The sequence below is a fragment of the Eleginops maclovinus genome, chromosome 9 (genome assembly GCF_036324505.1).
Source record: "Eleginops maclovinus isolate JMC-PN-2008 ecotype Puerto Natales chromosome 9, JC_Emac_rtc_rv5, whole genome shotgun sequence".
NCBI lineage: Eukaryota > Metazoa > Chordata > Actinopteri > Perciformes > Eleginopidae > Eleginops > Eleginops maclovinus.
Window position 1 is genome coordinate 10599170 of NC_086357.1, and position 22578 is coordinate 10621747.

At 36.3% G+C, this 22578-nt stretch overlaps 1 protein-coding gene across 1 annotated transcript; it reads left to right on the top strand.

The window, feature by feature from the left end:
- Positions 1 to 1239: 1239 nt before the first annotated feature.
- LOC134869736 (complement factor H-like) lies at positions 1240 to 22549 on the top strand. The gene is made up of 26 exons (XM_063891618.1): positions 1240 to 1489; positions 1596 to 1778; positions 2004 to 2109; positions 2533 to 2609; positions 2701 to 2883; positions 3152 to 3334; positions 3429 to 3623; positions 3740 to 3916; positions 5267 to 5434; positions 5716 to 5889; positions 6359 to 6517; positions 7051 to 7230; positions 7324 to 7509; positions 13242 to 13246; positions 14272 to 14380; positions 14567 to 14746; positions 15614 to 15719; positions 16084 to 16160; positions 16922 to 17113; positions 17219 to 17407; positions 18183 to 18368; positions 18704 to 18883; positions 19124 to 19312; positions 20206 to 20424; positions 21176 to 21355; positions 22197 to 22549. Exons 1-26 carry the CDS (start codon positions 1420 to 1422, stop codon positions 22385 to 22387), a joined length of 4044 nt encoding a protein of 1347 aa, XP_063747688.1. The 5' UTR covers positions 1240 to 1419; the 3' UTR covers positions 22388 to 22549.
- The last annotated feature ends 29 nt before the right edge of the window (positions 22550 to 22578 follow it).

The following is a 22578-nucleotide window of genomic DNA, read 5'->3' on the forward strand; positions in this document are numbered from 1 at the left end:
GTTAGAAAAGTGTTCACTAGAGAAATTTGTGCAGAAAAAGCGATATACTGTTGGAACAAAACGTACCACCATGCATGCACAGTGAGAGTTGTGTGATCAAAAATATGCTTTCTATCAAATACAGTACATTTAAAAGTAACATTGACCTAAAAATAAAAAGATTTATTTATACAAAAAATCCTTATTTTGATTTGTGGCCTAGCTTTGTGTGGCCCCAGCACCTCACCACCATCACAGAGGATATCTCACCTCTCTCCCACTGCCTGTAGAAGAGGCATGAACACAGGGCTGACGCTCATATAGCTCCATGCTGAAACAACTCCATCACTTGATATCCCTCTAGCTCTTCCTCTCGCTGCTATGTCCATATATCCGCTGTTGTTGTAAAAAGTTATTACCTGTAGTCTTTTTCTAGTGTTTACATCCTGATTATTGTGTCAAGAATAAAGCAGTTCCGTGTTTATGGTCATTGGGCGCATGCATTTCTATTCTGGTTCATGTGTGTAGCATTTTTAATGGCAGTGTCTTGAAAATGACAAACAAGTGAATCTGACATATGTCTGTGTCTTCCTTAGAGAACTGTGTGCAGTGTTTTGCAAGAGTGAAAAGTTGAATTAAAAATTGAGTGCAAAGGTGTGAATGTGTTTAGAGTTTTGGAGACTTGAGTTGAGGTTTTGCTCTTTGAGTGTCACTTTAAATAATTATGCTTTATGTAATTTTAGTGTGTTAGCAATGGAAAAAAATCTGTAACTCTGCGTGAATGTAGTGACAACTTTGAAATGTATGCATATAAAAGAAACTCAGGATGGTTGGATATTCATTTTAAATCCAACTTTGAATCAAATTTTAAAGTGAAAAGTTTACTGTTTTATTTTATTTTATTTTCACTCAAGAAGAATCTGTGTCGACTTGATGAAACGCAGTGCATGTGTTTGCACTATTGATTGCTGCAAATGATTACCAAGAAGTAAAAAACAAATAAACCCTTACAGGAATATTCTGTTTGTGTCACTGAATGATAACAGAGGATGACTGCAAAGGAAAAAGAAACCATTGAAACATTAATTGCACTGCATTAAAAACAAAACAAAAAAACGTAGGTAACTTTTTTCCGTGATGTATTGAGCTTCTACTACAACATAAATCTTAATAATACTTGAACCAATATAAAGAATACATGTTTTCACGTTTTTTGTTTGTGCTGCAGTGTGTAATATAAGGTGTGTGTGTTGTCACTTCCCCCTTTGTTCTGTTCCCTGTGAGCCTCAGATTGTGTTTGGAGGCTGGAACAGACTTGCGTAAATCATTGAGCAACCTCTCTCCTGTGAAATCCTGAGCTCTCTACCTCTCTCTGTGTACAATAGTGTTTCAGTCTCCTGTTTCTACTTCTGTTTGGCGGTTCAGGGTAATGAAGATAAAATGCACCTAATAACCCAAAGCTTTCTTCTATTTTTGTGGATGCATTCGCTGACCTACGTGAAAAGTCAAGGTAAGTCCAAGTAGTTCAATGTTTTTATCTTACCATTACATTTACTGCTTTTTGTTTTGTTTCGGAGTTGGACCCAAAATAGTGATATTTATTTCTTGTCCCACAGACTGTACACTCCAACAGTTTTTAAATGGCCCCCTGTATGATCAAAATTTTGACACAAGCGGTATGGCGGACAGCTACAGTGGTGGAAGACAAGTCAGAGTGGGCTGCAATGTTGGCTTCAATGGCTTTTTCAAACTGACCTGTGTCGAGGGAAAATGGGATTCCAAAGGCACAATATGTAAACGTGAGTTAGCATCTATTACTTTATATATTCTACCATTACGAAGTCAGTAAGTACTTGTAAACATAATATGCAACATGTAATGTTGTATCAGTATAAGATTTGATAGATGAATGTTGTGGTTTGAATGGGTGTACATTGCCCAAGTAGGCTAAAAGTACTATTGTATCACTACTATCTTTATCTTATATAGGCTAAAATATATTTTTCTCATTCTTACTTTTGAAGCAAAATCATGTGGTCATCCCGGCGATTCCCCGTCTGCAGATTTTCATCTGGAAAAGGGAGACGATTTTGTCTTTGGGTCACAGGTGAAATACACCTGCCACAAAGGGTATGAAAATATGTATAATTACAAATGTTTAGTAAGTTTGTTTATGATTCATTCACTCACACCGTTACACATATATATTATACTTTTTACCTAGAGTTAACCCAGCAAAACAAGCAGTGTAGTGTAAATGTGGCTTTAACCCTTACATTTCAAATTAATTGATTATTATATTTCAGCCGTATTACATTCAAAGTTAACTCATGTCACAACCATGTTACACTGTTATTCCACCCATATTGATCTGCTATTTCACACATGTTACACCCTTATTACAACCGTATTACACTGTAATAACACTGTCATAACAACCATTTTATATATGGACGGAGCATGTCAAATGACTGTATCAACCGGGATACAGGAACCATCTAATGGTTGATAAGGCATGTCCATCATCCTGTTACTACATTACACTGTTTTCAGTTATCAAATGGTCAGTCGCATAAACTACCGGCGTTGCATGGCTGAAGGCTGGGATGGTAATGTTCCTGTATGTGAAGGTAAGAGCTAAAAAAATATATGTTATTCTTCCAATACCTGACACTCAAGAAACTCTACATTTAAAAATTGTTTGGGTTATGTTTGTTTCAGCGCAACAGTGTCCACTAATCAATGTGGACAGTAATGTCCTTGTGAATGGGGACATAGAGGAAGCTACCTTTGGCAATGTAGTTCGATTCAGCTGCAAGTTCAACTCTGAAGTGATGATTGGGCCAACAGAGATCTATTGTGATGAAAATGGAGAGTGGGAAGGCCAAGTGCCAAAATGCAAAGGTATTACAGGGTTTAAAAACAGGAAATACAAAGTGTCTTGTGTTGAGAACATAAAGGGAAAGGGGGAGAAGAAGACACTTACACTATTAATCACCCTGTCCAGAACACCAACATCACAAAATTCACATAATGACCACCATGTCAAATGTTAAAATAACAACAGATTTATGCAACCACACCCATGGTTAAAAGCTGCATCCAAACTACGGCTTTTCCATTTGCCTTTTCCTAAAGAAATGTTTATCCTCCTTTGTGTATTATTCAACAGAGATAAAATGTATAGCACCCGAGATTGAAAATGGTGATGTGCTTGGAGAAATCCAAGAGTACAAAGAAGATCAAGTCCTGGAGTTTCGGTGTAAACCCTCATTTATACGCGCTGAAGCCAGAGATTCAAAATGCACAAAGCAAGGAGTAAGAGCCGAATGGAGCCCCACACCTTTGTGTGAACGTAAGGATAAACAGAGTTATCCAATGTGCTGGTGACACTTACCAATAAATGTTGGTTCTGACGTATAATATGCGTACTGTTCCAACACATACAGCAATAAAATGTAAACTACAACTGCCAGCGCTGAAAGGAACCAGGTATGAACCTGCTTATAGAAACACGTTTTCACCTGGTGACGAAGTGACAGTAAATTGTGGAGACAAATACTGGATTTCTAACCGTCAACGCACCTCATTAGTAACTACATGCAAAGAGGACGGAGAGTGGACTATCAGACCGATTTGCCAAGGTATGATACTACTGTGATTGCTGTTTTTACTGTGTATGGTTCATTAAGCTGTGATGATGGTATCACTCGTCTCTTAATTTGTCACTTGAGATTTACGAAACATTTTCTTATTCTAGAGGTTACTTGCAGCAAACGAGGAGTCCCAGATGTGACCTCATGGAACTCCTGGATGGAAACATTCAAATTGGGTGAGACAGAAGGTTACAGGTGTAAGAGAGGCTACAAGAGCAAAGATGGCACCAATAGGGCCAAATGTACCCGAGATGGATGGCAACCAAATCCACTTTGTCAAGGTATTGTGAAATAAACCTTATGTTTATATGATTTCTGTTATCAAAACACACTTCATTCATAGTACGAGACACTTTTTCCAACCAACTACACACTGTGGTGCGCAATCAAAAGCACACCAATCGTCTATGGGCTTTGTACTGTGTATAGATAATTCTGCATGACAGAAACATGTGCAGAACCACAAGTAATCTGTGAAACTAAACCTTTGTATTTTTCTCCTTAACTAATCGGCGCAACATGAATGCAAAGAAAATACAGTAACAGTTAACAAAGAATATGCTCTGTAGCTGATAGACTTGTTTAAAATAGCTAAATCATGTTTTTTGAAACACAGCTTATTTTCTCCAAACACTAAACACAATTCACAAAACCACACACCAAAGTGAAGCACTGCACCCAAAGCTACATAAACACTTACCAAAACCAAACTGTTGCACCAAATGGCACACAATCAATCCAAATCATAATTATATCTCATCTATGATGGTGTTCTGTATGTGGAGAATTATGCCTATAAAGATTGTTCAAATCTATAAAAATATGGGCAGAAACACAAATATACTGTTGTTATACTTACATTTTTCTCCAAAACAAATTGCTAACATTTATTCACAACACACAGTAACAGTTGTGCAAACAATAAGTATGCCTCAAATACAGGAAATGGAATGGAAAACTTTGAGGAAAGAGAAATACAAAAAGTATTTTGACAAAAAACCGAGGAAAGAAAAATACTTACAGTTTTTTTTCCATTGCTAACACACTAAAATTACACAAAAAGCATGATTCTTTAAAGTGACACACACAGAGGAACATCTCAGCTCAAGTCTCCAAAACTCTTAACACATTCTCAGCTTTGCACAACATTTTCAATTCATCTTGGCACTTTTTGCAAATCACTGCACACCCTTCTCTAAGTAAGATACAGAAATCTGTCAGATTCACTTGTTTGTCATTTTCAAAACACTGCCATTAAAAATCCTGGCCACCTGCTCTAACCACTAATCTGCCAGCCAGTTCAAAAAGCTTTAGATTGAGAACAACGTAGGTGTGCCTAAATAAGTCAGATTGTAAAGAAATCACCCTACTTCCCACATGGTTTACAAACTCAATACAAAATGAATTCCAGAGGAGATTATGGGCCGAGTTTCTAGTCTTTTTCAATACAGCATGATATTAATTTAGTTTATTATTTTCCCATTTAGGGTAAAATAGACATTAAATCAGTGTATGTTTCAGGGTGTGGCTAACTTGTAATAGACAAGTCGCTCCCGCTGCATTGCTACCACTGATATGAAACAAATAATGTGTTTTTCAATCAATCTTTTAATTATTTTATTTTCTCCCAGTGAAAACATGCATTCGAAAGGTTTACGACAATGCAGACATTGACGGACTCTCCCTGAATGAATACGAATACACTGAACAGGTCCGGTATATTTGCAACAAAGGTTATGAGGGGCGTTTCATTATAACTTGCGGGGAAGACGGTTGGAGGGGATATTCACAATGTAGAGGTAAGAACTTTTTATTGTTTTTTTATGCTTGAACCACACCAAAATAATTGTATTTATTTGTAACAGCATCTGTTTAGTAGATTATCAAGACATTGGTCACTTAAAGAGTAAAAGGGGAGGTACCTTACTTTGTGACCTTGTCTTTAAGCTCCATAGTTTCTATTTTAACTTCTATTCATATTGTAATTTCGTTCATGTCTATTCATTTTTGTTTACTATTTGTTTAAATGTAACCTGAATAGCTGGAGAATGGGTGACTAACTTCATATTTTTCATTGAAGAGGCAGAAAGACAGTGCAAGACACCTACAATCGACTATGCAGACATTATCGGCGTTGCAAAGGAAACTTACAGGCAAAATGAACGCATCCGGTATGCATGCAAGAACAATGTTGAAAGACTCTTTACTGTTACCTGTAAAGAAAATGGTTGGACTGGGATTGAGAGCTGTTCAGGTAAAGTCAAACAACAAATTATACAACAAAAACAGTTTAAAGGCAAATTGTAGCGAGATTGGCTTTGGGTGTTTTAATAGCCTAGTCTAAGCGTGTTTTTTTAACAGCTAAAACATAACATCTTCAGTGATTTTAAAATGCATAACTACTCTGATGTAAAAAAAATACTCTTTCATGAGATTAATGTGTTTAGCAGAAATGTGTATTGTTGAATAATTTCTACTTGATGAAGTTCCTCTCTTGATTTATTGCACTCCACAGCCTTGCTATGACTTTGACTTAAATCATAATGCTATCTTGCTATCATTATGAAAATTGCAATGCTAGCATGCTGTAAAGATTTAATGTAAAGTGTCTTAGTTTAGCTTAGTACAGTTTAGCTTAGTTTAGCTTGTTAGGATATTAACATTAGCTATTTATCAAGTCACGCCATCTCAATACCTCTTATTTCTTTGTTTTTCATCGACAGCATGTTCAAACGTCATAGTCCCACATGGATTTTTTGTCGGGCCATACAATGACACTCTGTACTACTCCTGCGAAGACGGATATAAGTTTCCCACCAAGGCCTGGTGGGCTGAGGCCAAATGCAATGACAGCGTGTCGCCTGAACTTAAACAATGCATCGGTAATTCATCTTTAATCACTAAGGTCTTGTTATTACCAGCATGAAGCATACCAAAAACTCAATGAAAAAGTAGTAGAAAAATAAAGTGTTTTGGAAACGTTTAAGAGCAAGATTTGCAAAGGAAATACACAAACACATAAAATTATATACTTTCTGAAAGAGGTCAATTCTACCAGTATCACATTTTTTTACTGATTTTGCAAGCATAAAAACAATCGCAAGTATAAAGTTAACATTAAAACTTAATTTCTGCTATTAATGAATAACACAGTCACGCCACTTCAACTCCTCACCACCAAACTAAAGGCAGACCATTGATGACCTTTAATGTCCCCAAAAACCTATGTAGTCGGATTTTGCTAGTAGTTAGAAAACTTGAATTAGTTTTATTCTTTGTTTGAATTTGTTACAACTTCATTAACATTTTTTTTAAGTGACATCCTTGATTTGTGAAATTTAAAAAATGAGTTAATTATTGCTTATACCTGTTTGCAATAATAAAAACCAAATTGTTTGAAATGTATCCAATCTAGAGAATACAAAGTGTGGAGAACTTCCTGTTATTCCCAATGGGGAATTGATAGAATCACGCAGACAAGGAGAAAGCACCCAGGTTAATTGTAAAGCAGGATACCGCACTGATGTCAGATCCTTCACTTGTCGTGATGGAAAATGGCATTCCAATGGAATACCACTCAAAAAAATCTGTACACGTGAGTCATCTTCACTCTTATTTTCCCCTGTAAGTTATGATTTGAAGATCACATGGCGTAAACTAATGCTCTACATGTTTTCAACTTTTTCAGCTATTGCCACTCCCTGCAGTCCCCCACCTAAAGTAGAGAATGCAGTTGTTTTGACTCCATATCAGAAAGAGTACTTATCTGATTCGGAAGTTACCTATAAGTGCCGTGAAAGCTATACAGCGAAGGGAGAAACCACAATTCAATGCAGAGATGGGCAATGGGAGGAGAAGAACATGGAGTGCACACGTACGTACATGAACAAGCATTTCACTAAATATTTGTTATATTATATAAACTATGTTAAAGTGAATTTATATAAGGTAGTATATTGTTTCATAATAGAGCTGTTATTATGTAGCCTTAATTTGGTGTTCTTACAACTTTAATAATGACCTATGATTTTAACTGATAAATAACGCCTTAAGAAATGCTACAATTATTTTCCAATGTATTATCATCATTAAGAGGTGACGCAGAAGATGCACTGATTTATGTTTATAGGTCGCAAATGAAAAGCCTCTCAACATATGTAAAAGAAATGGAATAGAAGACAAAACGCATAACTATAATTCAGCAAGAAACATTTAACACTAACATTGCTACGCTTACGTTTAAATGTTTATATTTAAAACTACAAACCATCAGCCTGTTTCTTATAAGTTGTATAAATTATTAACAATAAAGATGTTGAGATGTAACTTCATATGTTGTCAGCCAAAATACCCATTCTGGCAAACCTAAAATGGCCTGTTACAACTACAGCATTTATAGACTTTGTTATGGTTAGGATTAGGTACTAGCTTCTCTTGGTAATGGTTAGAGAACGATCAGAGGAATCATGTAGAAAATGATGGAGCTGAATGCATTATTCACACACTGCACTTATATGATAGTGAACACATTTATTTCCTCCCACAGCTCCCACTCAAAAACAGTGATGCAGTGTTGGCGGTCCAAAGAAATGCTTTTTGCCTCTGTTCATCAGTCAGAAAGTGATTTTGCTAGGTGCATTACTCATACTCATATATCGTCTTAATGCACAATCATAAAACACACAATTGTTGAAAATGGAATGACTGAATCAATCATTTTTGTATTACAGCGCCTTTATACATTTGTCATATTGATTAAAGAAATCAGTGAAAATTGCCTTATTTGGTCTCTTTATTGTGTTATTCTGAAAAACAAGTCCTTAGCGACTAAATATTCCTTTTTTTAAGTTATTGTAAGCAGCATTTAGAGTAATGACAAACTAAAGCTGTACTTACACAGTGCTTTATCAGGTCTTTTTGCTTTTTCATACTACCAGTAATTTACCCTTTCACACCTCATTCATACAGAGCTGTTCCAAGGTTTCAAGGTTTCAAGGTTTCAAGGTTTCAAGGTTTTTATTTGTCATATGCACAGCAGATACAGCGTATATGTTGGCAATGAAAATCTTATGTCGCGTGCTCCTCCAACAACTCAACATACATGGTGCAAAAGATAAATAAAATAGTAAAAAAGAGAGAAGAATATTTACAATATCAACAATACAGATTTGAGGAGGTGAAATATATATATGTGGAATACATTGAGAGTATTTAAATACTTTACACTGTTGAATGAGGAGGTATGGACAGATGCATATATTATGTATAACAGATGTATATGGCAGATATGTATAATATATAGATATGTGTACTATAAACAGATATGTATAATATATAGATATGTGTACTATAAACAGATATGTATGGCAGATGTGTATAATATATATGTATGTGTGTACTATAAACAGATGTGAGTAGACATTCACACAGCTCAGGAGTTCAGTAGTCTTATAGCCTGTGGTATGAAACTGTCTCTGAGTCTGGTGGTCTTGGTCCGGATGCTGCGGTACCGTCTGCCAGACGGCAGCAGACAGAACAGATTGTTGCTGGGGTGATGGGGGTCCTTTAATATCCTACCGGCCTTCTTCCTACACCGCTGGGTGTAGAGGTCCTCCATGGATGGCAACTCCGTCCTGGTGATGTGCTGAGCAGTTTTCACCACCCTCTGTAGAGTCTTACGGTTGAGGGCGGTGCAACTGCCATACCAGGCGGTGATGCAGCCAGTCAGGATACTCTCGATGGTGCACCTGTAGAAGTTGCAGAGTATCCTGGAGTCCATGTTGAACTTCCGCAGCCTGCGGAGGAAGAAGAGCCGCTGTCGAGCCGTCTTGGATATGACCCTGGTGTGATGTGTCCATGTCAGGTCCTCACTGATGTTAACCCCGAGGAACCTGAAGCTGCTGACTCTCTCCACAGGAGTCCCGTCGATGGTGATGGGTGTGTGTGCTTCTCTCTGCCTCTTCCTGTAGTCCACAATCAGCTCCTTTGTTTTGCTGACGTTGAGATGGAGGTTGTTGTCCTGGCACCAAGATGTCAGGGCTCTGACCTCCTCTCTGTACGCCGTCTCGTCGCCGTCTGTGATCAGGCCGATGACGGTCGTGTCGTCAGCAAACTTGATGATGGTGTTGGAGCTGTGTGTGGCCACGCAGTCGTGCGTGAACAGGGAGTTACAATTACTATTGGAAACCTGCATTCACAAATTCATGCCATCAGAAGCAATTCAGGGTTCAGTATCTTGTCAAAGGATACATCGACATGCTGACTGCAGAGGCTGGAATCGAACCCACAACCCCCAGGATCAAAGACGACCGCACTCCATCGCTGCAACAATCACCGACACAAAAACTAATTAGAACTTTCCTGAAACCTATAATAATAATAATAATAATAATAATAATAATAATAATAATAATAATAATAATAATAATAATAATAATAATAATAAAACATGTTATTTGTATTGCACTTTTCATTTCAGCAATCTCAGAGTGCTAAAGAGCAGGATTTTTTTTTTAACCTAAACCTTTTAATCAAACAGTCATAAGGAGGAAAAATACAGTTTCCAGAATCACAGTATTTACAGTGGCTTCACAATTTAAAAATGTTTAATCTTGGGAGAAAATAATAATAATAATAATAATAATAATAATAATAATAATAATAATAATAATAATAATAATAATAATAATAATAATAATAATAATAATAATGTGTTTTGAGGAAAATTATAAAGAATAGGAAGAAAGTAACTTGTGAAATTCCTTGGTTCTATTGCACTGTTGAGTAATATAAATGTAACACTGTGAAATTGTGAAATATGAAACAACAATATATTATCAACATGATTTAAAATAATAAATAATGATTTGTGATTATTTAAATACTTAATAAATAGTTATTACAATTTTAAAGAGCAAATAAAATGGTTTATTAAAAACTAAAAAATATAAACTATTTGGACAAGAAATGCACTTACAGAGCAGTTGTAGAGTATAGGTTGCCCCCAATGTAGAAAAGTGCAGTAGAAAAAACTATAAATAAAACAGCACAGTGGTCATTTAGATTTAAAAGGGACAAAGTATACTATTGTTTTCCACCAGGACTTTCAAGAACAACATTGAGTTAAAAAAGGGCTCATTGGTCAGTCAAGTTAGGGTAAGAAAAATGTTTAGGGTGACTCGTACTTTAAAAGATGTAAATATGAAATTTCTTAAGCATTATTTAATTTACTTTTAGTTAAACATCAATAGTGCAGTATAAACATTCATTTTATTTCAATACATTAACTGTAATTCCTTCTTTGACAGTTGTTTTGAAGGTGTTAGTTCTACTTACAGTTTTTTACAGTTGCTAACACACTAAAATGACATGCATAACACAATTATTTAAACTGACACACAGAGAGCAAAACCTCTTAAGTCTCCAAAACTCTAAACACATTTTCTGCTTTACACACATTTTGCAATTCAAAATGGCACATTTTAAATGCACTGAACACGGTTCTCTGCATAAGACACAACAATCTGACACAAAGTCACATGTTTGCCATATCAAAACACTGCCATTCAAAATAACATTTCATGAGCTAATTGGCCAAAATATTTGCCACCTGGCCAAACACCTCAATGCTTAATTGTTAGCACTTCAATCAGGAAGTAAGCACTATAAAAGCACCACAGGTGAGCATCTTTTTTTACAACAACAATGGAAGAAGTTGCAGAGAGAGGAAGAGGAAGGGTGAAAATGAGAGGAGGAGGAAGAGTGAGAGGTAGGGGTAGAGTTGGTAGAGGAGTTCATGGCCAAAGACAACAACTTTCAAATGAAATCAGAGCAACCTTAGTTGATCATGTCATCAACCATGGGCTGACAATGCGAGAGGCTGGACAGAGAGTGCAGCCCAACTTGAGCCGTTTTACTGTCGCCTCTGTCATCTGGACATTTAGACTGGAGCACAGGCATGTAACTAAAGGACTGAGAGACGCAACCATGGTGGAGGAAGGGGCCTAATGTTCACCGGGGTACAGGAAGCTGCCATTGTAAACTTGGATTTGGAAAGTAATGAAATCAGATTAAGAGATATTCAAAGTCACATCATCCAAGACAACACCGTATTCAACAGTTTGTCCACATTGGCTCGCATTTTCGAGCAAAACCAAATCAGTATGAAACAACTTTATAAGGTGCCTTTTGAGAGAAACTCTGAAAGAAACAAAGAGCCCATACCACCGTATGAATGATGCAGAGCATCGAAGAAACAGGTATGTTATAGTATGGGACAACGTGAGCTTTCATCATGCAGCCGCAGTCCAAACCTGGTTTGCTAACCACCCACCATTTGTCGTGCAATACCTCCCACCATACTCACCATTTCTGAACCTCATAGAAGAGTTCTTTTCAGCATGGCAGTGGAAGGTTTACGACCGGCAGCCCTTTGTGCACATGCCTCTTTTGCAGGCTATGGAAGAGGCATGTGATGAAATTGATGTGGGTACGATTCAGGGATGGATAAGGCACTCAAGGCGCTTATTCCCTCGATGTCTGGCAAGGGAAAATATTGCCTGTGATGTGGACGAGGCGTTGTGGCCAGATCCAGCTATGCGGCGAGATGCTGCCTAATTACAGTATTTTTCTCGCCTCTTTTTTAAATATATATTTTTTCTGCACATTTTTTCTGTAATTTTCTTTTTCAGTTTACTGTTTTTTGTTAGCATATTTTTGTTTACTCCAATGTATCTGCTGTGCATATTTTGCATTGACTTTTTTGGTGAAAAATAAAAAATAACAGCAGCATGTGTGTGTATCTGCAAACATTTCTGTGCATGTGAACAATCTGAAGAATTTTCAACAATTTGAACTATTTTAGTATTATGGCAAAGCTTACTAAAGAGGTTAGTGCTTTACATTTTGCCCAACAGTGTGTAGTTGGTGAGACAAAAATCTGGTAATATGAATGAAGTGTGTGCCGTTTGGTACAAAAGTTAGATTTTCATAATGGTATATGTAGTTTTGGTTGCAGTGCTTCATTTTGCAGGATATATAAGGTATTTTGCAGTTTGGGTGTGTGGTCGTGTGAATTGTATTAAGTATTTTGATAAAACCAGGATAGTTTCCAAAATTGTGTTTAAGCAATTATAAAAAACTGTAATGATTTCAACAACGGACTTTGACTCTGTAGTATCCACACATTGAATATGGGTGTTACGTGCGGTGTTGTTTGTGTTTTTCTCTCCCCCTCTCCCTCTGATTGTCTTGCTGCAGGTGCAGCTTCTCCCTCAGGTGCTCCCAATCTGCAATCAAGGCCTGCCTAAAGGCCTGAGGAAGGCTGCAGTCTCGCTCTCTTTCCCCTCCTGTGACCTCCTGTGACGGCAGTGGCAGTCGGTGCAGCAGCGTGACTTTTCGTTATCCATTAAACCGCGTTTGATTAGTGTTGTTTCGAGTTATAGCTGTCGCTTTTGTTTGTAAGAAAGTTGTTTTGATTTACAGTTAGTTTGCTCTATTTTGTTTTGAGTAATTAAAGTCTCCCAACTTTTGCAATCAGTTTCCTCTCTCTGTTTTACTCCCGGTATTTTATCTTTTGTTACTTCCCTTGTACCCCTTGTTTTTAAGAGAAGGTAACAGAGGTAACTTGACATAATACTCACAAACATATCAGTCCCTCAGCTTTAGTTCTAGGTTTCTATTCAAAGTTGCCTTAAGATAGTGTTAAACCAGTATTTTTTACTGCATAAAACGATACCAATTTATATTCACTTTAATGCGGTAGTTTATTAAATACATCATTTGCTTTTGACATCCTTGTGACTGATCCTGTTGGGTCTAACTTGAGTTATCATAAAATATATCCTGACATCTGTCCCAAATGTTTATTGACATAATGTTTTTAGAAGGTGCAGACTCTCTTGCTGTATGTTATGAATTATTTAAAGGATACCAAAGGAATACACAAAAAAAATGGTGGAAAAGGTATTCTCAAAGTACCAGATTATAGGAATACTCTGCTACAAGTTTTGCATTTAAAATGTTGCTCAAGTAAAAGTACAAAAGTATTAGCATCAAAATATACTTGAAATACCAAAAGGAAAAGTACTCACTTTTCAGATTAGCCCATTTCAGAAAACTATGTATTATATGTTTTGATTATAACTATTTACGCATTAAAGTCTTATCGAAGCTGGTAAAGGTGCAGCTAGTTTTAAAGACTTTGTATGCAGGTTAGCATGTGAATTTACTCCAGGTGTAACTAAAATCTGATTTAAGGGTAGGTTATATTTCACATCATTAATCCAAATTAACTGAAGGTATTAAATGAATGTAGTGTAAAAGTACAAAGGAGCATAAAATGGAAATACTAGAAGTAAAGTACAAGTACTTAAAATGTTACTTAAGTACAGTACTTGAGTACATCTACTTACATACTTAACACCACTGCAAATGGATTATTTATAGTACAAAATATACTGTATGTGAACTTTTCTGGAGCTTTTATTATTGTTTATGTGAACAGCGTGTGCTCTGTGTTTTCTTATGCGTCACGTTGTGTTCATATAGCGTTGTGCAATCCCACTGACCCTCAGTAGTCCCCGAGGACTATGGCTGGGGACAAACACAAAAAGACAGAGTTTGTCATAGAAGTTAGTCTCTGTTAGACTTTGTCACTGCACGGCTGCTCCTCAAAATGCAATTGTCTTTATTCCTCTTCTTTCTCCAACTGTGGGGGAGTTTGGACGTTACCTTATCACAGCATGGTAAGACAGACTTTTTTTTGTATTTGTTTTTTCGGTAGTAGAAACAGATGACAGGTTAAAGGGAGCGGGGTGAAGTTCATGGTTGTGATGTTGGACTTTTTTAAGTTATAGTTTCCTGTAACTTTATATCCTATTTTTTAAGACATGTTCAATTAACTATTTTATTCCCATGTTGCTGTTTGTTAGCATGTTCAAAGCTCCCAGATGTTCCTAATGCCCATGTGGATGACGAGACCAAGAAAGTTGAGTACCAAGAAGGAAACGTGATACATTTCACTTGTGAAACTGGTTATATATCAGGTCTAACCATCAGATACGTATGCACAATCAAAGGCTGGATTGCAATCCGTGAAGGAGGGTGTCACTGTGAGTTAAATATTTTTCTTCTTCATTTATCTTGAGTCATTTTACCATTACCACTGTAGTGACGGCTTTCATCAGTTTACAACATATATGAATCCTTTATAAACTAGAATTCTTTTGTCACTGTTGCTTAAGTAAAACTACAAAAGTATTAGCATCAATATATACTTAAAGAGCCAAAAGTAAAAGTACTCATTCTGCAGATTGGCCCGTTTCAGAATAACATATATGATATATTTTGATTATAATTATTGATGCATTAAAGTCTTATCAAAGCTGGTAAAGGTGCAGATAGTTTTAAGGACTTTGTTTACTGAAGGGTAGCTTGTGAATTTAATCCAGGTGTAACTGAAGTCTGATTTGAGTGTTGATTATATTTCACATTATTAATCCAAATCTGCAAATTATCTAAAGGTATTAAATAAATGTAGTGAAGTAAAAGTACATGATTTGCCTCTAAATTATGGTGGAGTAGAAGTACAAGGAAGCATAAAATGGAAATACTTCAGTAAAGTACAAGTATCTCAAAATTGTAAAAGTACAGTACTTGAGTAAATCTACTTAGTTACTTCCCACCTCTGAAAACACCTGAATAATGTTTTACTCTTTTCATCAGAAGTAATAATTACATGGTACGAAGAGATTTAAAAAATGGTACATAAATGGTGCTGACAAAAAAAATCTAATAGACATCGATATTGTTCTATCCACAGAAAAAAAAAATGAGCCTACACAATGCAGAGTTCTTATCAAAAACCAAGCTTAATTGAAAATCAAGTCAATGTCAATTTGCGTTCATCTTTGATTGAAATACAAAAGATCAAATCATTGATAATTGCAAAGCTCTGTTACGGCCTTTTTTTTCTTCAGTAAAGCCATGTGAACTTCCGGACGAGACTCCCAATGGCTTCTATGAAATTATCCGTGGGAAGGAGCTTGTTTTTGGATCAATAATTAAATACTTTTGTAATGAAGGGTAAGTGCACATGGAATTATTCATAAAATTGACATGTTGTTGTAAGACATATGTCACATTATTTCAATTGTTTTAAATGATGTGTTTTTAGTCATAGCAAATTAAAATGTCCCAATATGTACTCTCACCTTCTTTATGATGTGTTATAAACCATATAATATAGTTTTACTTAAAAATGCAGAAGTTTTAAATTGGAACTGGCACATTCCATTACACATAACTGTTACACAATTGTTTAATGGTGTTAGAGTGATATAGCTCATAAATATATATCCATCTGGCACTTTGTTTTTCCTACCCTTGGTAATTTATCTGATGATGTTCATCTCAGCATGTAAACCTTTATTGTACTGTTTAATTACAGATATCACATGGTGAGTAAGGAGGACACCAGGACTTGTTTGCTGGATAATTGGACCAATCACTTGCCAATATGTGATTGTAAGTCTTGGTAACAACACAGCAGCAATATTGTTCAACGTTCTGTCAATTACTATTAACTTCATAGCTAGCATGAACATTCGTGTGGTTGTTTAACAACAACAGATTGTATTTTATTAAAGAACAGTAGCTTCTTCAGTATCTTTAGAATTGCAAAGTCATAGGAGCCCAGTGTTAATGTTAAATGACTCAGTTGGCTCAAAACTCTACCGAACCAATCATCAGAACCAAAGAGCCACAATTAGAAAGTATGTGTTTCTTTGATAAAAAGTCAAAGGTACAAGACTGTAGTAAAAAACAAAAAAGGGAGGGGTTAATACAACTCCCAAGGTGCATTTCGCTAAAATACATCCAAGCTTCAACCCATTCCGTTGACATTTTTTGGGTTAGTGATGGATGAATTCAACATCTATGGTGATATGTTTTGACAGGAACACCTGATCTGTGCCTCACTGTCTTACCTCAATTACAACTGCGACCAGGGCTCATGGATACTGTAGTGTTTCATTTGTTGATCTTACAAAAATGACCTTAAGTTCTACAAAGGAATCTGAAATGATTAAAGTGGTGGTCACAACAACAAAGAGTTGTTTCATTACCTAAAAAAGTCTTGTGTTTTCTGTGGTAAATGAGAATATTTGTCTCATTTTCAGACTCATTGTATTTTTGGTTTACTACAACATGTTTTACATACTTGTGATGTTTAAAAAACCCATTTTATTTTCCTTCATTGACCTTACTGAGTGTTTGTGTTGACTCAGCTTTGAGCTGCGATCCCCCGCCTGCAGACGGAGGGTTAACAGTAAAAGGTATTCCAGAAAATGACGACCCCATACTTCCTGACCGCTTCCTGGAATTCATCTGTGATGGTCCTGGGAAATATCTGAATGGCAGTTCGTGGCTGACATGTGGTAAAGACGGAAAGTGGGACAATGCATTCCCAACTTGTGAAGGTAAAATTCAATAAACATTCTGAGCACAATAGCTGTGTAAAACCTTTTTTTATATGTATGTCACTAAGTTCCTCATTTGACAATATCTGTTTACATTTCTTTCAGACATCACTTGCGAAGTTCAAGAGTTGTCCCTTCATCTCAATGTAGCTGGACTAGCTACAGCTAATAAAACAATAAAGGTTGGACATAAATTACACTTTCAATGCGAGGGTGAATATGCAATAGATGGCCCTGAAGAAATCACATGTTTACAAAATGGCCAGTGGAATGCCCCATTTCCAACTTGTGCTGGTATGTTCACTTTCATTGGACGTTAAACCAATTTACATACATTTTACATTACTTTATTCATATTTGAGTTCACCCATCCCTTCAGGACATAGTTATTCACAGGCCAACCCACTGAATATCATAAAAAACTATGGTAGCTAGACACAATCTAAATATTTGATGTTTTATTAGAGATACAGAAGATGTTAACATGTGAGATATGTTTATAGTAACATTAAGCTCAAAGTCTGCTGATTCATAATTGCAGACATTTTTCTACAAAATTTCCTCTCAAGAAACAGCAATATATTTTGTATATGCATTTTTAAAAAGTGTTGTTACTTGGGGGCAGTCGAAAGGAGCTGACACTGACATTAGTAATTATCTTCAAGTTAACTTTGTTTAAATGCTAGCAGTCAGTGTTTTAGTGTTGGTTTTTTTCTTTACAAACAAAGCTTCCCCCTGACGTCGAACATGATGAAATCAGAGCCCTGAGAGCAGACCAAGCCAGTTAAGTGGCGGGTCTGAAAAAATCAACATAATGTGACTTGTTGTTAGCTTTAGAATGCTCTTTATAGACTCATTTATAAAATCAAACATCCAATTAGATAGACATTTTTGTGCTGAATGCTGCCACATACCCTTCTGTAGCTCTGTATGATTCTAATATAAATGAGCAACAAGACATAAGAAGTTTTGGACATTTTAGATGAAATCCAAAAAGTCAGATTTTTGGTCTTTCTGTTGTTTGGACTGAACAAAACTCTTGATTGACCAGATTTTCTTCTCCAAACAGAGAAATGCAAAGTCACGGGTGTATCTACAAGTGTAATCGTCACCTCACACCAACAACAAAAGCAACTAAAAAAAGGACAAAAGTTGACGTTTAGATGCCGTAATACTGCAGACACTCTTCGGGGGAATGCAGAAGTGAAATGTTTAGAAAACGGACAGTGGAGTGCTCCCTTCCCAACATGCGGAGGTGAATCTTTTTGTTCTAGCTTATCTACATTACATCAACATCAATGTCTTTCTTCTGCTATGTTTCCTAGTATAGAGATTTAATTCTGACTGTCTCATGGTGATTAAACTGTCATAAAATTCACTGCAATCTGGATATATATCGCCTTGTTCATGACCTGAACATCAACACTTGCAACAAGGTATGGTTTGTTGCAGAGCTGTGACAATAGACTGTATTTGTTTTAAGCTAAGTGAACCCAGTAAAATGGCAGTGTGTATGTTTACAGACTTCTGTAGGAAAAATACCATAAGAGCGTTTATTCATTTGTGTGGGGTTTTTTTACATTCTTTCAGCTCCTTTGGGTTGTAGAACACCAACATCCCTTGAAAATGGAGACATTGAAGGAACTCTTACACACGAGTACAGGCACGGAGCAAAGGTTAAATACATCTGTCAGAATTACTACACCATGCAGGGTGATCCTTACAAAACCTGCAAAAATGGCGAATGGATTGGACAAATGACATGCCTCAGTAAGTTACAATTGAATTAATATTTTTCATTCTGTGAGGGTTTTGGTATAAGGAAATATCTTGTTCCTGTCTGTTTACCAGTTTGCTAGCCAGTAAGTCTTTGAATGTTGATTACTGAGAACAAGAACAAGATATTGCTTACATTTGGTAATTCAAGCCCTTAATATATGTTTGCGTATGAATTAGGCGTTATAGTCATTTCCCATTAAAAATGTGCTGTTTATCCATTTTCTCTTGCAGAACCCTGCACTGTGAATAGCCAAGACATGAGCACACATAATATTGACTTCAGATATAGAGGTGACAATAAACTTTATTCAGCCCATGACGATGTAATCGAGTTCAGGTGTACCGAAGGAGACCCAGACCGTAGATGGAGCATGCGTCAGAAATGTATTGATGGTGTGATGTTCCTGCCCACTTGTCAGTAAAGCTTTTTAGTCAACTGTATGTCATAGACAGGAACTAGCTGGATAAACATGTAATGGATTAACCAAAGTAAAGAGTAAGACCAGTTATTTCCTAATCGACTGTGTGTAACCCAGTACTCTGTGTGGTCATTTTAATAAAACATATATGTTCACTTGGTCTGTATTCTGCCTCTATTTTCGTTTCTGGGATAAACTCTTTATCTTTCATGGAAAGGAAAAAAAGACGATATCCAAAATATTAACAAAGCACAATAAATTAAGAAACTGGACATAGATTCCTTATAATGATTGGACCTAAACGTAAAGAGCATTTTCCATGAAGGCTTCTTCAACAGTTTTCAAGGAGCAGATCCCCCAAACATCAGAAATACATATTTTGCTTCGCACCTGTATTGCTATTTAGCAATCTGTATTGTTTGGGTCTGCTGTAGAGATGTCTGCCTTCTCTTGAATATGATGGCACTAGATGCTACTCGACTTGTGTTGCTCATAGCTTCAAAAAGAATGCATTTCAGATTTAGAATTTAAAAGCAATGTTTATTTCCGGAAATCTTAAAATAAGCCACAGAAATGGTTGTAAGCAGTTTCATGTAGGAATTATTTTCTTTCTACCGAGCTACATTTGCCTCCAGATAGACAAATACTGTATATATATATATATATATACAGTATTTATTTATTTTTTCATTGGATTTGTTCACCTGTTTTTACCATATTTGTAAAAAAAAAAAAATCTACATATGAAAATCCCCAGACTTACTGTATATTCTAAATACTGAGAAAAAAGCATAGAATAACTCTAAAAACATGTTTTTGTGAACTAAAACAGGAGTTTTTATAGTAAAAAGGTAGTTTATACAAATGTGCAAATAGTTGTCTGTATGTACAAAGATGCTGTCCAAGCAATTTGGGAATTTTTAGTATTGCAAAGAGTGCGGTGTGTTGCAGTGCGACGTGCATTGTACAATCCCACTGGGCAGTCCATGCTTTTAACCTCAGCGCTCCTTAAGGACTCAAACAACAACATTACTCAAAGAAACATGCTGTTGTCTGTAATCCTCCTGCTTTTCCAACTGTGGGGGAATGTGGAAGTTTCCTCATCACAGAACGGTAAATATGAGTCTTTTTATCAATGTTATATTTCAGGGTAAATATTGCACAGTTAATAATAATAATAATTTGACTTTATATAGCGCCTTTCTAGGTACCCAAGGCCGCTTTCCATTGTGTGAGGACAGACAGAAAACAAAAAAACAAACAAAAAACTAGGGCAAATAAAAAAATAGAATAATAGAGTCAAATAAAATAGAAAACTAAAATTGCAGTTGTGGTAGAAGAACGGGGGACTAAGATGAGTTAGTGGTCAAAGGCCATGGTGAAGAGGTGAGTTTTTAATGCGGATTTGAAAATGTCAAGGGAGGCAGCATTGTGGATCTCTGCAGGAAGAGCGTTCCAGAGGGTGGGGGCACTGAACACCCTGTCACCAAAGGTTCGGAGGCGAGTGCGGGGAATAGAGAGAAGGCCTGTGTCCGAGGACCGCAGACTCCGTGTAGGTGTGATAAGCACAGTCCAGAGTAAATATGTGTACGTAAATAAAACCTGTATTATATATTGCCTTTTAAAAGATATGCTTAGAATGGGGGAACTAGACTGATTCAATTTGTCATTTTCTTTTTAAAGATATGTCAAAAAGTATTTTGGGCTGAAGGGTAGTCGTGACAGGATACTGAAATGTCCTCTGTGCTCTCCATTCTTATCTTTATGTTTGTGCAACTTTACAGTACATGTTACATATTGATAATTTAATAATTGCAACCTGCTTACAACAATACTCTCTTTATCATTACCCAAATGCTTTTAGTAACTTTAGGTTGTGGGAGACCACCACCCCTTGCAGATGGAGACATCAAGGAAACTGTTCGAATCCACTACAGGCACCTAGAAAGGGTTGAATACATCTGTCAGAATTACTACGTCAAGGAGGGAGAGCCCTACAAAACCTGCATCAATGGTGAATGGATTGGACAGATAAGATGCCTCAGTAAGTTATAATTCCCTTTACATGTTTCACCTTCTTTTAGCATTTTTGCATAATTAGGGAGTTTGTTGCTTGATTAACATAATAATTGTAAAGAAACATAACATATTACAATTATTAAACATTGAGAGGTGGAAAAGCATCTGTTTTACCTTGACTAAAAATAAATATGCTGTCATAGAGTAACATTTTATCAGGACAACATGTCAAATCATCATAGCTATGCTATGCTAGCTTGGGAAAGAGCCAGAGCTAACCTAAGATAGCTAAAGCTCAATTTGCTCAAAGATTTTTCACTAGCTATTATCTCAAGTTAAAGAAGAACAATTGAGACCGAGAGCTACCTGAAGGGCAACATAATATGGAGGGCTGCTTGTTTGATATGATCTTTCTGAAGAATAATACATTTGCATATCATTCATTTAACAGGCTATATATAAGAATATTAAATAATTACATATTATTATTATTAATATTATTATTATTATGCATAGCTACAGTCTATTGTCAACACACGGATCAAATTAGAGAGTATTTTCCCGCTTCAGTGACAGCGGTGGACAATATCAAACACTGCTGCAATTGGGCCCAAATAGTTCAAATGTAAGTGTTCTCTGTGGCATGTTATGGTTGTGAGTCATGGAGACAAATTAGCAGAAACACTTCAGACAAAGTTTATAAGTTTTGACATATTTCTCCAAGCATAGTGATCAGAAGTTAAAAAATATTCTGAATGTTGGATTTAATTTACCGAAAACACTCGCTACACAGGGCGGAAAGACTCCTCTCCTCTGAATGACTTTAAAGTATTAACAATATGTTGTTTATCCATTTTGTCTTGCAGAACCCTGCACTGTGAATAGCCAAGACCTCAGCACACATAATATTGGCTTCAAATATACACGTAACAATAAACTGTATTCAATCCATGACGATGTAATCGAGTTCAGGTGTACCAGAGGAAGCTCTGACGGCACATTGAACATGCGTCAGAGATGTGTTGATGGTGTGGTGCTGCTACCCACTTGCCAATGAAGGGGTTATTTTACTCAAAGTGACTGGCCTGAATGGCTGAATTAACATGTAATTACTAAATAAAAGTACAATAATGGAGCATATATGACTGACCTGAATTGCTGTGCCTACTTCAGCTCTGTCCACTGTTGTAAATTGTAATAAAACATCAATCACTCTGTTTCCTTCCTTCTATTTATTATGATATAATA

Bases quoted from the DNA above. Each gene is read 5' to 3' on its own strand.
- LOC134869736 (XM_063891618.1), top strand. From the start codon at position 1,420: ATGCACCTAATAACCCAAAGCTTTCTTCTATTTTTGTGGATGCATTCG. The intron at 15,720-16,083 runs GTAAGTGCACAT...GTTTAATTACAG, and splicing joins AAATACTTTTGTAATGAAGG to ATATCACATGGTGAGTAAGG. The intron at 20,425-21,175 runs GTAAATATGAGT...AAATGCTTTTAG, and splicing joins AGTTTCCTCATCACAGAACG to TAACTTTAGGTTGTGGGAGA.